The sequence below is a fragment of the Camelus bactrianus genome, chromosome 16, assembly GCF_048773025.1.
Source record: "Camelus bactrianus isolate YW-2024 breed Bactrian camel chromosome 16, ASM4877302v1, whole genome shotgun sequence".
Taxonomy (NCBI): Eukaryota; Metazoa; Chordata; class Mammalia; order Artiodactyla; family Camelidae; genus Camelus; species Camelus bactrianus.
The window spans coordinates 31,772,149-31,786,722 of record NC_133554.1 but is presented as its reverse complement, the minus strand read 5'-3'; the positions used below and the strand labels follow the sequence as shown (position 1 = coordinate 31,786,722).

Here is a 14,574-nt window from a genome sequence, read left to right as displayed (position 1 = left end):
GAGAAAAATGGGGATCTGGAAGTGGGAGGAGGGGTAGATTGCAATTTAAAATAGAATGCCCAGTGTGGGCTTCATGGAAGAAGTTGACGTTCGCGCAAAGATTTTAAAGTGAAAGGATTTGCAATATGATTGTCTAGGGAAGAGCATTCCAGATAGAGTAATCAGCCAATGAGAGCCCCAAGGCGAGAATGTACCTGAACAGTATGAGGACCAGCAAGGAAACCAGGAGTGACTGGACAGAGTGAGTGAAGGGAAGAGTAGTAAGAGAGAAGGTAAGAAGTAATGGAACTGGGTCGTGTAGGGTTTTGTACACCAGTATGGACTTTGACATTTACAGACTGAAACGGGAAGCTGTTTTTAAACTCATTTTAAGCAGGAGAGGGGCATGATCTGAGTAATATGTCAGAAGGATCATTCTAGTTGAGACTAGACTGTGGGAGGGAACACAAAGATACAAGTAAGGAGGTCTGTTCTTTCGCTCTTGCAGTAACCTAGGAGAAATAATGGGAGTCTGGACTAGAGTGGTGGCAGTAAAATTAAGTGATGTGATCAAATTCTGGATGTGTTTTGGAGGTAGAGCCAACAAAATATGGGTTGTGAAAGAAAGAGAAGACTAAAAATGTTTCAGCTTTAGTTCTGAGCAAGTGGAAGATGGAATTACCATCAGCTGAGATGGGGAATGCTATGGGAGCAACAGGTTTTGGGGTAAAAATAGAGTTCAGTTTTGGACATGCTGAGTTAGATGTCTATTAGACAACCAAAAGAGATTTAAATAGCAACTTGGACATAATAGCCTGGAGTTCCAGAGATAGGGAGATAAAAATTTCAGAGTTGTCAGCATGTAAGTATATTTAAAGCCATGGTCATGGATAGGATCACAAAGAAGTAAGGGTAAATAAAAAAAGACCCTGGACTAAGCACTGGGGCACATCAACAGTAAGAGGTCTGTAAACCTATACATTTAGAAATCTCTTATCACTCTTAAATCCTTCACTTGATCCTGCCAGTTTCTCTAGCTACCAGTTTTTCTCCCTCCTTCACTTCTCAGGCAAACTCCACGCATTTCTGAGTGTATGATTTCCTTATCATATTTGTCTCTCTTGATTAATGAAACCACCATCCATCCAGGCGTCCTTCTGAGATTCCTGTCCAAGTTCTCCTCAGTCTACCTTCTCAGTGTCTCTCAAATCTATCCACTTCTCTCCATCTCTGCTCCTAACACTCTGATCCAAGCCACCTCCATCAAGCGTAAATGACTTCTGAAGCCTCCTAACATATCTCCTGGCCCCTATTTCTCCCCACTCCATCCACTCACTCTTTACACAATGGCCAGAAATAATTTTTCAGAAATAGAAATATTACAATAGTCTCCATGTGTCAGCATCCTTGTGTGAAGAAATTTTCATCTATGGTAAAATAAGAGATATTTGGAAAATGTGGTGTTTCTTACAAAGCTACATTTGTTCAATTTAAAGTACTGCGTAGGGGGTGGGTATAGCTCAGTGGAAGACCGCATGCTTAGGACGCCGGAGCTCCTGGGTTCAATCCCCAGTATCTCCATTAAAAAAAAAGAAAAATAAAGGATTGCCTATCATTCTGGGATTATCTTCTTTCATCTTTTTTGTTATTAAAAATGTTTCTTTCTTGTAATAACCTATAATGAAAAGAATATTAAAAAGAATATACGTGTATAACTGAATCACTATGCTATACACCAAAAACTAACACATTGTAAGTCAACTATACTTCAATTTTAAAAAAATGTTGCTTTTAACACTGTGTCAGCTTTCCACCATCCTAACAGTGCCTTTTTTTTTTTTTTTTTTTGGTAATTTCAGTGGTCCATGGAAACCAAAGTTCTCGGAAAAAATCTCTACGTTCATACTTCCTGCATACCCACATTCCTTGAACCCCTGTAATCTAGTTTATGTCCTCATTATATGACAAATTATACTAAAAATTACATATACTGAAAAATTGTACTAGAAAGGTCACCATGACATACTCTTTTCAAAATCCAAGGATATTTCTCAGTCTTTATCTTACTTGACCTCACAACATTTCACATTGGGACCATTCCCACCTTCTTAACACTCTTCAGCCATGATTTCCATGATGCTAATAATAATAGAAGTTACTATTATGGAGTGTTACGAAGTACCAGTCATTGAGTTAAGCATTTTACAGGAATGTGACTTCTTGGATCCTCCCCACAACCCATAATAATATTCGTATTATTATTCTCATTTTACAGATGAGAAAACTGAGAAATAGAAAGGTTAAGCTATGTGTCCAAGATCACACAGATCATGAAAGGCAGAGCTGGAATGCCTCCCCAAGGCTGGCTGATTCCAAAGTACAGGCTCTAAGCCACTGTGCTGTATTGCTCTCTCCTTCCTCATTGTCCCTTCTCATTGTATTTTCCTGAGTGATTACACCACCCAGTAGCTTCCATTACAGTCAAAATGCTGATAACTCCCAAGTCTGTATCTCCAGCCCAGACATTTCTGCTTAGCTCTAGCCAATAAGGTGATTGGGACACCTCCACCCCTCTGGCACTTCAAACCTGATGTGTCCAAAACAGAAACCATCATTTCCCCAGAAAATCTGCCTTCCCTCCTATGTCAGTTTTCTTCGTTGGTGCTACTACCAGTGTCTCAACTAGAAAGCAGGGCCACAATTGATTTTCCTGTTCCTCTAATCTCTCAGATCTAATCATCAAGGTCTACTGACTTGACTCCGCTTCCTAAATTTTTGTCCATGCATCCAAAGGTCTGCCCTTGGTTCAAGGCTATTGTAACAGCATCCAAATGGTCTGCCCATAACCTCTTGTTGCTTAAAAGCCTCTGCTGGCTCTCTAGTGCTTATGGAATTAAGTCCAAGCTCCGAAGCACAGCATTGGAGTCGCTTCCTGAAATGGCTTACCTTCTCCATGGACTTATCTCCCACCACCTTGCCTCTTACACTCACACTTCAGCAACACCAAACTGCTTAGGATTTCAGGAATCTTCCTTGCTTTATCCACCATATGTTCTTCAAAACTCTTTTTGTTGCAAGTCATCTCTTCCCTGTGCCATTTCACAACCCCAGCATGCTCTCCCCCGAACCACCTCTTTAACTTTTAGAGCAGTGGTTTCCGAATATTTTCATCTGAAGACTCCTTTACATTTTTAAATTATTGAGAAACCCAAAGAGGTTTTGTTTATATAGTTTTATCCATTGACATTTACCAGATTAGAAATTTAAATTGAGAAATGTTTAAGATAATAAGTCCATTACCTGTTAAAATATAACATTTTAAAATGAAATAAAACTATATTTAAATTTTTAAAAAAGCAAGAAGTGGGTTTATTTTACATTATTTTGGAAATCCCTTTAATATCTGGCTTAATGAAAGACAGCTGGACATCATGCAGCCTCTGGAAAGCTCCACTGTATACTAATGAAAGAACAATAATGAAACAGGGAAGCAACTTAGTATTTATTACGAAGTGTATTTTTGTTTTTCCTACTTAACAGTCTCCCAGACACATCCGAGAACCCAATTTCCGAACCACTGGCTTGGAGAACACCCGAAATTCCTTTAGTTTGCACGTTGACCTTGATATCAGAATGTGAAATTTATAATACTTTTTGTATTCCCAGAAAACACTGAAGCGATGGCAGGGTACTTGTTTGATTAACATTAGCATTCACTCTTACCATGTTTAGAGTGTTGACTTTTAAAAGTGACGCTTTAGGGGGCACCCGGATTTGAACCGGGGACCTCTTGATCTGCAGTCAAATGCTCTGCCCCTGAGCTATACCCCCGTCGCTGAAAGGACGGAGATTACAACTTATTTGTAGTGCTCATTGACCAGACATTGCCTCTGGTGATTAACAGTAGTTTGATATCTATCATCAACTGTTTCAGGTTCCCCGAGATGCTACTAAAGAACGAAGAGAAGAGGCATTCTGAACCCAGGTGGTAGGAGGAGAGGACGAAGTTCCCTCTGACCCAGGTTTGAAGGTCCTGTCAAAGCGTGCAATGGGATTTCTCTCCTCCATCAACTACAGCCTCTTTTACCTTCCGTCCTCTCTGCCTGCAACCTGAGCTGCACTGGATCCCCAACCTGTGTTTTCCAAATGAAAGGAAGTGCGTTCCTAGTCCTTCCCAAGACCGTCTCTGCTCCTGTACTAAACGTGCCCCCATTGTCTCCATTGTCTCCAACATCTTCAGTCACTTCCATTCTCTTGGCTCCTTCAAACATCAACAGATTTCCAGTAGATTGTAAAATCTTCCCTTCAGCTGTGATCGCCTGTCCATTTCTTCTTTCTTACTACCAATTTTTAAAAATTTTGTTTTTTATTGATGTGTACAATGTTCTTTTCACGTGTACAGCAAAGCGATTCAGTTATACATATACATACATATATATTTTTTTTCAGCTTCTTTTCCATTATATGTTATTATAAGAACTTGAATATAGTTCCCTGTGCTAGACAGTAGGTGCTTCTCACTACCAATTTTTAAAAAAAGTCTGTGGCTTCATTTCTCTCATTATTATCAACTACCTGTCTCTGCAGTTCTGCTACTTACTCTTTGGTTTTGCTTTCTGGGCTTTCAAGCATTTTTTCCCTTGGAGTATGTATCTTGTTTCTCCAACTAAACTGTAAGTTCCTTGAGGGCAGGGATGATGATGCATTCTTTTTTGTATTCTCCAGGGTAGTTGGCACAGTGCCTGGTTCACTGTAAGCCCTAGGTGGTACCTACCAGCTAAACCACAATCCTAATTAAACTCAACTATAGTATTCCACCAAACCTGCATCCAAGCAACAGAATGTTGTTAGAGAAGAGCTCACAAGTCTGTGTCACTCCACCAATCTCAAACAGGCTCTTTGGCTAGTATTCCTCCACCACTGGCTGACTGGTTTCAGTTTCCCACTCTCCAAAATGACTGTTTCACACACTTTCTCCAGTCTCAAACCTTCTAGACCTTATCTTACCTCCTCAGAGTGTGGAAGAGCTAGCTGGCCTCTTCCTTTGGAGAAAATCAGAATCAGTCAGAAGGAGGGTTGTGCTGATAAATGGCTAACCACTGGCTCCAGGGACCTGATTTGTAGCATTTGCCAATTCCCACAGTGCACATACGCCCGCCTGCTAATTTAAAGCTATGGAAGTCAACCAACTGAAAAAAAGTCCTGAAAACTTAACCACCGTAATCACAAGCTGGTATGAGCTGAATCTAGCACACTACTGAGATCAACTACCTCTTTCACCAACTACCAACTCTACACTGACAACTTCCCAAATTATATTTCCAACCCAGACATTTCCCTGAACTTCAGAATTAACTGGATCTCCAACCATTTCCTTAACATCTCCTCTTAAATGTCTGTAGGGCACCTCAAACTTAACATATTGACCTCATACTAAAATGTGAAGTCTGTGAGGATACCTTCTGTGTAAGAATTTCAAAAAGAAACTCTTGACTTTTTTTTCTCTAAACTTACTCCTTTTTCAGTGTTCTTTATCTCAGGAAACCACATTCACCCAGATAGTGAAGACAAAAAAAAAAGAGTCTTTTTTTTTTAGTGGAAGTATAGTTGATTTACAATATTATGTTAATTTCTGGTGTACAGCATAGTAATTCAGTTATATAATTGTTTTTCATAATAGATTATTACAGGATATTGATTATAGTTCCCTGTGCTTTATAGTAGAACCTTGTTTATCTATTTTATGTATAGTAGTTAGTGTCTGCAAATCCCAAACTCCTAATTTATCCCCCTCCACCCCTGCCTTCCCCCTATGGTAACCGTAAGTTTGTTTTCCATATCTGTGAGTCTGTTTCTGTTTTGTAAATAAGTTCATTTATGTCATTTTTTTAGATTCCACATATATTTGTCTATAATATCTGCCTTTGTCTGACTTAATCACTTGGTATGATAATCTCTAGGCCCATCCACGTTGCTCCAAATGGCATTATTTCATTCTTCTTTATGGCTGAGTAGTATTTTGTTGTATATATATACCACATCTTTTTCCAATCATCTGTCGATGGACATTTAAGTTGCTTCCTTGTCTTGGCTATTGTAAATAGTGCTGCTAAGAACATTTGGGTGCATGTATCTTTTTGAATTACAGTTTCCTCTGGATATATGTCCAGGAGTGGGATTTCTGGGTCATATGTTAAGTCTATTTTTAGTTTTTCAAGGAATACTCATACTGTTTTCCATAGTGACTGCACCAAATTATATTCCCACCTACAGCATAGAAGGGCTCCCTTTTCTTCATGCCCTCTCCAGCATTTATCATTTGTGGACTTTTTATTCATGGCCATTCTGACCAGTGTAAGGCCAAAACTTGTCGTTTTAATTTGCGTAAAAAGAGTCATTCTTGATTTTACTCTTTCCCTCATCTTCCTCAAGTCATCCAATGTACAGTAAGTATGTGGCTCCCCTGCCATTCTGGATGCCTGCACCCTCCTCCAGCTCTGCTATTCCCACTATGGTGAGCTAAATAATGGCCCTCCAAATATGTCCATGTCCCAATGCCCTTGTAAATATGTCATCTTACATAAGAGGGACTTTCCAGTTGTGATTAAGTTAGGGGTCTTGAGTTGGGGAAACTATCCTGGATTATCTGGATAATCAGAAGAGTCCTCATAAGAGGGAAGCAGGAGGGTCAGAGTCAGAGACAGAAGATGGGAAGACGGAAGCAGAGATCAGAACGTGAAGGAGATGCTACCTTGGCTTTGAAGATAGAGGAAGGGACCATGAGCCAAGAAATGCAGGCAGCCTGTAGAAACTGCAAAAGTCAAGGAAACTGATTCCCTCCTAAAATCTCCAGAAAGCGTGCAGGCATGCCAGCACCTTGATTTTAGTTCAGTAAAATTGATTTTGAAATTCTGATCTCCAGAACTGTAAGATAATACATTTGATAATACATTTATGTTGTTTTAAGCAAATAAGTCTGTGATAATTTGTTACAGCAGCAACAGGAAACTAATACACCACTGTAGCCTCAGACATCACCACCATCTCTCATCTGCACCATTGCAATAGAATCCTACCTAAACTCTCTTTTTATTTTATTTTGTGTCCACTCCTTTTCTTTTCTTTTATTGTGGCAAGAACACCTAACACAAGATCTACCCCCTTGACAGATTTTTAAGTGTACAATACAATATTGTTAACTATCAGCACAATGTTGTACAGCAGAGCTCTAAAACATGTTCATCATGTATAACTGAAACTTTATGCCTATTGATTAGCAACTCCCAGTTTGTCGCTCCTCATCCCCGGCCACGGCCATTCTACTCTCTGCTTCTATGAGTCTGACTGTTTTAGATACCTTATACAAGTAGAATCACACAGTATTTGTCCTTCTATGATTGGCTTATTTCACTTAGCGTAATGTCCTCTGTTGTCACATATTGTAAAATTTACTTGTTTTTAAAGGCTGAATAACATTCCATGGTATGTATGCTCTATGTCTATTCTTAACTCTCTATAAATCTCCCCCACAACAGTGTGAATGATGATTTCCAATCCCTCTGGTCAAAACTTTCCGATGGCTGGCTTTTCATCCATTCAGAATAAAATCCAAACTTCTTACCTTGGCCTATAAAGCTCTTAGGGCTACTTCTCCAGCTCTGTTGAATCGTTCTCCCCTTGTCCACCTTCCTCCAGCTCTAGGCCTTTACAGAGTCCATTTCCTTTAGCTGGGATGCCCGCTCCTGACATACGGGCAAATAGCTGTCTCTTTGGTGTCATTCATGTCTTAACTTCAAAATCACCTGCAAAGAAAGATTTCAAGATCCACCTTGAAATGGCCCCCTCATACCTCCCTAACACACTGCCTTATTTGTTATTTTAATCATTTCCCTTATCACTAATGGGTATGTCCTTGTTTATTCATTTGTGCATTTGTTTCTCTTCTGTTTCTATGAGATTTTAAACTCAGTGACGCTGAGAACCACTGTGTCTTTCTACTGAAAGTATGTTCTGTACCTAGAGTGGGGCACATAGTACTTGCTCCATAAAAAGAGAGAGGAACCATTAGAGAGTACAGCCAGGAAGAGTCTCTCAGTGGAGATACCTATTCAGCTAGTGTTTGTATTCTTCTTATTTTTTTCTTATGGGGGAAGGTAATTAGGTTTATTTATTTATTTAATGGAGATTCTGGGAATTAACCCAGGACCCCATGCATGCTAGGCATGCACTCTACCACTGAGCTATACCCTCCGGCCTTGTACTTTTTTAAGAGAAATTAAGGGAAAGAATTCCCTGTTGAGTTTTGCAAGAAGCTGTTGTCTGACCTCTTAGGGTAAAGAGATGAGTGGGATTGTGGATAAAGAACTGGACCTAGAAAAGACAGATTCGTACTTCAGTTCCCATGTTTTCAAAATTCTATGTCTTATTTGGAGTTTAAACATTTTTTTTAAATTGAAGAATAATTGATTTACAATGTTGTGTTAGTTTCTGGTGTACAGCAAAGTGATTCAGAGATATATATATATATATAATATTATATATGTGTGCATGTGTGTGTATACTTTCTAAAATTCTTTTCCATTATAGCTTATTATGGGATATTGAATGTAGTTCCCTGTGCTATACAGTAGGACCTTGATGTTCATACTTGGTCTTTTAATTTTGTTCCTTATTATTAGTAAATTCAATATCATATAGCAAGAAGAATCTAATTTTGAAGAAGTAAGTCTCAAAACGAAAATTTTGGAATGAATGTAAAAAGGATTTACCAAATGTTGTCCAGTAGAGGGGGTATAGCTCAGTGGTAGAGCATTTGACTGCAGATCAAGAGGTCCCCGGTTCAAATCCGGGTGCCCCCTTACCTGCTTTTGCATTTTTCATAGTCACTCTTCTTAACCCGGAACAACTCGAGAATCCGAGGTTTCTGACTCCAAAGCTCCCTGAAAGATCCTCTTGTCTCTTGCACCTGCTTAATTTTCTGTCTTCAGATATTCTCCGACTCCTGAGTAGTTAAGAGCAACACCCCAGAGGCTGCACAGGGGTGACTCTACCACATCTAAGCTGGATACTGGGCTCAGTGGCGAGAAGCCCACTTGCACTCTTGGCAGGCAGGAAGAAGGCGCCAAACTATTTCCATCTCCGAGACCGTCTGAGACCAATTGCTTTACTGTTAACTATAGATCCTTTTTTTCGGGAAAAATGGAGTGCCGGGGCAGGGCAATATTATTTGCCTAGTTCATACTCTGACCAGAAAGACTAGACCAGAATCCAAGTTTAGAAGTTTTATATAGTGGCTAAGTTTAACAGGACCCAGCATAGATATAAGATAGAAGGTGAAAAGTGGACGGCTTTCTCCTTTATATTATATAAAAGGCAGGGCTTTTGCCTGATAAACCTACAAATCTAAGTTTGAGGCCTGGTGTCCAGGAAAGGGGTGAGAAACTTGTTATTTCTCGGGTCTGGACTTTGTACCAGAGAGCAGCTCTGCTTAATCTCCATGTCCAGCTTCGCGAAGCATCTCACAGTCATGAGAGCCATGGGGAAAAATGCGTTCGAGGAGTATTCCCCTGGGGCCCGAAGGATGACAGAACCAAATTCCGAGTTTAAAATATCGCAACTGCCCCCTGACTCAAGAAACATGCCTCTCCCTGTAGCTTTTATTTTTCCTTTTTTGGGGCAAAACCTAGTGGAGGGGGACGCCTTTGCTCCCTTAACACTTGGCGTTTTCCTCTGGCCCAACAGTGATACTGTCAGCCACGCAGCCAATCTGTCCCCATCTTTAGGTTATGAAATTCAAGGGCCTTGTATTACTAGTTTAGTGGTTCTCAAAGTGTGGTCTAACAGCATCAGCATCCCCTGGGAACTTGCTAAAAATGCAAATTCTCGAGGTCCTACTCCAGGCCTACAGAATCAGAAACTGAGGGTGTTTTAACAAGCTCTCCAGGTAATTCTGACGCACGCTCAAGTTTGAAATCCACTGTATTAGTTTATATCAGTTTGCATCAGGCTGGAACTTTATTTTTGTGAATTAAAATGAGCTTTTGGGTCGGCATTGGTCATTTTTAACGTTCTCAAAGTGCTTTCATTCTGCCGGTGTCACGAGCAATAGGGAAAGGTGAACGTGGCATGTGCATGTCACCGGTAATAAAGAAAGCTGAAGTTGGAGAAAGTCTTTGTCTATGAGTTTCCTTCTCTTGACCCACCCTCACCCGAAGTGGAGCGCCAAGTTGGGGGTCATCTTGCCTTCTGAACCAGCGCCTCCAGCTGCCTGATATCTGGGGCTGCCAGCCGCCTGATATCTGGGGCTGCCAGCCGTGGCCGCAGAAATCCTGACACCTCTGGTGCGGATGATGTGGGTCATGAGCTTTTGTACCTGATTTGTACCGCTACTCACCCCTTCCTTCTGCGGGGTACGAAGTAAAACCGAAAGCTTTCCGCTACAGTTGGAAAATGAGGAAGGGATTTTTTTAAGCTTTTTTTTTTTTTTAGTATTTAAAATTTTTTTTTTTGTTTTTTATTTGTTTTTGTTTGGGGGGAAGAAGAAGGGATTTTTGAATATCGTTTTTCTGTTTTCTTTATCCTACGATCCGATATTTAAAAAAAAAAAAAAGCGGTCAAGAAAGAAGTTACATTAGTTACAGAAAGAATAGGAAAAGCCACCGAGGGGGCACCCGGATTTGAACCAGGGACCTCTTGATCTGCAGTCAAATGCTCTACCACTGAGCTATACCCCCGTGCCGCTCAACCGTTTGGAGACAGCGATTTCGAGTGTTTGGAATGTTAAGCGATTTGCTACATCGAAGGTGCGATGTTAAGGGTAAAGAGAATGGAACGAAGGAGGAAAGGGGGCTAGGCGGAAAGCAGAAAGTCCTCGGATCTCGAAAACCAGGCGAGCTGCACGGCAGAGGCGCGGGGAGGGAAGAACTAGCCCGGGCTGCGAGGCTCTGAGTCCAGGCGGGAGGGACGGGTTCCGCCCTACCAACGTGGGAAAGGACTTTGGGCTAACAGGGGCGGGGCAAGGGTTCCCGTTCGGTCCGCAGGTTCATGCCAGGTACCGACAGGTACAAAGGAAGTCCCCAAATCTGGCGAATCTGGTTTGGCGTTCAGGAAGGTTCGAACCCCACAGTCGACGGGTGCGAGGGGTTTGCCCGCTTCCCGCAGCCCGGGCGCCCAGATGTGCGGCTAGACCGGCCCTGCGCCGCCTCTAGCGTTGGAAGGACCCTGGGCAAAGTCGTCTGTCCGCGCCTGATTTCCAGGTGCATCTCTCCCGGGCACCTTCTGCTTAGGAGCGCACCTTGGCGCTCACCTCCGGCCTGACAGTCCTCCCCGGAACCCGCCCCCGCGCAGCCCCACGTCTCCCGGGGAGCGCGCCTCGCCGCGCGCACCCCTGCCCGCGCCCGCGGCGCGTCCCCGCCCCGATACAGCCCCTCCTCCCCGCTGTGTTTATTAGGGGAAGGAGGGCGGAGGCGGAGGCCAGTTCCCTAGCTCCAGCCGCCGCAGCCGTTGCCTGTGCAGTTGCAGCCTCAGCCGTCTCCTGCCAGCTCGCTCCGGGGAAAGAGAACGCGCGCTAGCTCGGGCGTCCCCGCCCCACCTTTCCAGAGCCATGAATCCCAACTGCGCCCGGTGTAGCAAGATCGTGTACCCCACAGAGAAGGTGAACTGTCTGGATAAGGTGAGCCGCGGGACCGGGAGACACGTCTTTTCAATCCCCAAGCAGTGCTCCAGATCGGGGGAGGAGAGAGGGGCCAGGTCTATGCTGCTTCACCCCGCAATCCCGGGATGAGGGAGGGAGGGCGGTGTCATGGGGTGTGGGGACAGACCCCAGTCTGGAAACCCAGAGATCCGAGGCGAGGCAAGGAGTCCACGCGTGGCGGGCAGCCACTACTGGAGAAGAGTGGGCTCTGTGCCCCGGGGTTGGGAGGATGCAAGAGGGGTAGGGAAGCCAGGCCCCAGGGTGGGGGTGGGGGGGAGTGGGGGAAGGTTAGGGGTGCAGTCCCGCCCTCTAGGGCCGGGAGAGTGAGAGGAGACGGCCGCTCCCTCTCCCCGCCGCGCCGAGCGCCAAGTAGGCGGAAGCGCGGGGCGCTGGGGGAGGGGGCGGCGGGGGGGCGGGGCAGAGGTTGGGGGGCCCAGCGAAACCGTCCACTCTGGCCGCGAATGGCCCGGCTTCCTGGCCTGGAGATTGGGGGGCGGGGGCTATCAGCTGGTGAATGTTGCATCTGGTGAACTGGGCTTCGGATAAGCTCCCGAACCTCACTGCAAGAGCCCTTGTTTTGGACGACCAGCAGCCCCGTTGGTGGTTCAGCGGTTAATGGACTAGCAGACGTCCTCCATAGCTTCCCAGCCCCCACCTCAAATTAGAAGCCAACTCTCAGTGCTGGGCCGCCCAGCCAGGCCCGGGCGGGGTCGGGTGCTGGAGTCGGCGGGTGGGGGGGTGCTTCACGGAGATCTCCTGAAATTGTGCTCAGAGGCAGAGTCCGGCTTGTAGAACAAAGAGCGAAGTTTTCAAAGCAGGTTTCCCTGATGGAGGGTGGGGTTGGCTGAGTTCAGGGGAAGCCAAGAAATGAGGGAGGTGTTAGGGGGAAGGGACGGTGGCCTTCTGGAAATTCACTGTCCCCTGGGGGCCCTTACACGTCGTGCCCCCCAACCCCCGCCATCATGCTGGACTCGTTCATCTGGTTGCCATTATACTTTTAGAGAGGGGCGGAGAGTAGAACTGGGTATTTCCAGCAGTTTGGGGTAGGATCCGGGCCTCTTTCAAGCTCCCTAAGATCGCACGGCAAAACCCACCTCCGTTCTCCATCCCCTTCCCAGACTGGAGGAGAGGCCTCGGTGGTTTTGTACCCCTCATCGTGCATTTCACCCAGCTCCTAAAGCTGGCTCCAGGCCAAAAGATGTCCTCCTTCACATCTGGACTGGCAGGAGTTGGGGGGCATGAGGTGGAAGAGGGGTACAGAATCTACCTGGAGTCAGGTTTTGTTTGGGGAAGGATAGTTCGTTGGCTCCTTTGGTCTTTCCCCTCCCCCTTGGGGTTGGAGCTTCCCCTGTGACCTTTCGCCTCTGAGTCAGGGTGAGGGGGTGGGGTTCCAAGGTTCTGGAATACATTTGAAATTGCTCTTGGAGGAAGGGGGCATATAGGGCTACTTCTGTTTTACTCTCTTCCTGGGCTGGGCAGAAGGAGAGGAGGGCCAATATTGTGGGTATAAAGGATGTGGGTGCTGACCTTCCCAATGACCATGGCTGCCTCTGGAGCGCAGGACTTGAGCCTGAGGCACTAGCTGAAGCTGGCCATCTGTTCTTACACACTGGGATTTTTCCCTTTCCCTGGTGGTAGAGAGTTTGGCCTCTGCATCTTGAGTGCCCTGTGCCCCTCTCCTCCACAGTCATGAGTTGAGAAGAGGCTGTGGGCACTTTCACCCATGTGAGGTAGAAGCAACATATGATGGAGGGATTGCTAGCCCGGGAGTTGGGAGACTTGATCCCATTTCCAAGTCTGCTCCCACGAGCTTTATGAATGGCTCTAGGCCTCAGTATTCGCCATCTGTCGGTTGGGTATGATAAGGTCATTTCCTTGAAGGTGGGGCAGTACACTGAAATGCTTGTCAAAGTGCCCGGAAGGGGATGTGGTATAGACTGTGCCCTCCCTACCTTTCTGAGGTGCTCTGTCCAGCCCCACACCTGGCTCCCCCTGTAAAGATCTTTGGTGTCAGGGTGAGGGGGCAGGGATCTTTCAAGGTGCCCTCCCCAGCAGTTCTCTTGCTCTCACAGGAAAAGGACATTCAGGTGGTTGCCCTGGGAAATGGGAGCTCTTTTTAGAGCTCTCCGTATAGGGGGTGGCCCCAAGACCTCACCCCTTGCACTGAGCAGGAGGCCTGGAATATCCAGATATTAGACTTATTCCTCCCAATACCCCCCCACCCCCGATTCAGGCAATAAGGACAGGCACTTGGAATGGGGACCTGATGCGTGGAGGACTGAGACTTGGTAGGGGGAACATTGGTCCTGTAGGCACAGTTGCTAACCAACTTCCCAAGACTTCCCATTTATAACAGGAGAGTCAAATTAGACTCACCTGTTTCACTACAATATCCGTCTGACACGATGTGACCCAGAGCACGAGCTGTGTCCTTGGTGTGAACCTTTTCTCCTCCCTGAGCCTTATCTCCCGAAGGCTTAGGTGGGTGATGGCCATGCCACCTCTGATGACCACCTGTCCTCGACCTGCAGGACCCGTTGTGCTCCACGTGCTGAATAAATACCTACTGCTGGTGATGGTGTTTGAGGAAGGAGGTCGAGATTTGCTTCTCCAGAGGACTTAGGGGACAAGAATTGAGGGAGAAACAGGGTGACTCGGGCCAATAGACGTTCTTCAAAGTCCAACGACCCCCATTCCTGGGCTCTCAGATGTCTGACATTCTTCACTGGGCGTGTTTCCTCTAAGAAACTAATAGCCCTAGGTAATGGCTAATCTCACAATAGCTCAGGCTGGCTTGTTTCAGCCCCCCTTATCAGAGTCACAGACCCCACCGCCCTTCACAGACCCTAAACCTCTTTCCTCACCTACAACCAATCAGACTCGCGCACCCAAGCCGATCAGGC

The 14,574-nt window shown here is 45.2% G+C and overlaps 1 protein-coding gene and 3 non-coding genes across 4 annotated transcripts in view; 2 read left to right on the top strand and 2 right to left on the bottom strand.

Moving 5' to 3' along the window:
- Positions 1-3,738: 3,738 nt before the first annotated feature.
- Positions 3,739-3,810, bottom strand: TRNAC-GCA (transfer RNA cysteine (anticodon GCA)). The gene has a single exon. It is a non-coding gene; the product is annotated as a tRNA-Cys (tRNA).
- A 4,955-nt stretch (positions 3,811-8,765) lies between these two features.
- On the top strand, positions 8,766-8,837 carry TRNAC-GCA (transfer RNA cysteine (anticodon GCA)). Its single transcript has one exon. It is a non-coding gene; the product is annotated as a tRNA-Cys (tRNA).
- Positions 8,838-10,640: 1,803 nt separating this feature from the next.
- On the bottom strand, positions 10,641-10,712 carry TRNAC-GCA (transfer RNA cysteine (anticodon GCA)). The gene has a single exon. It is a non-coding gene; the product is annotated as a tRNA-Cys (tRNA).
- Positions 10,713-11,434: 722 nt separating this feature from the next.
- The window catches only part of LASP1 (LIM and SH3 protein 1), a 39,189-nt gene continuing 36,049 nt past the window's right edge, over positions 11,435-14,574 (top strand). Inside the window, exon 1 of the mRNA XM_010960494.3 lies at positions 11,435-11,650. Coding sequence (XP_010958796.1) covers positions 11,582-11,650 — 69 coding nt within the window. The 5' untranslated portion in view covers positions 11,435-11,581. The remainder of the gene's footprint in view (positions 11,651-14,574) is intronic.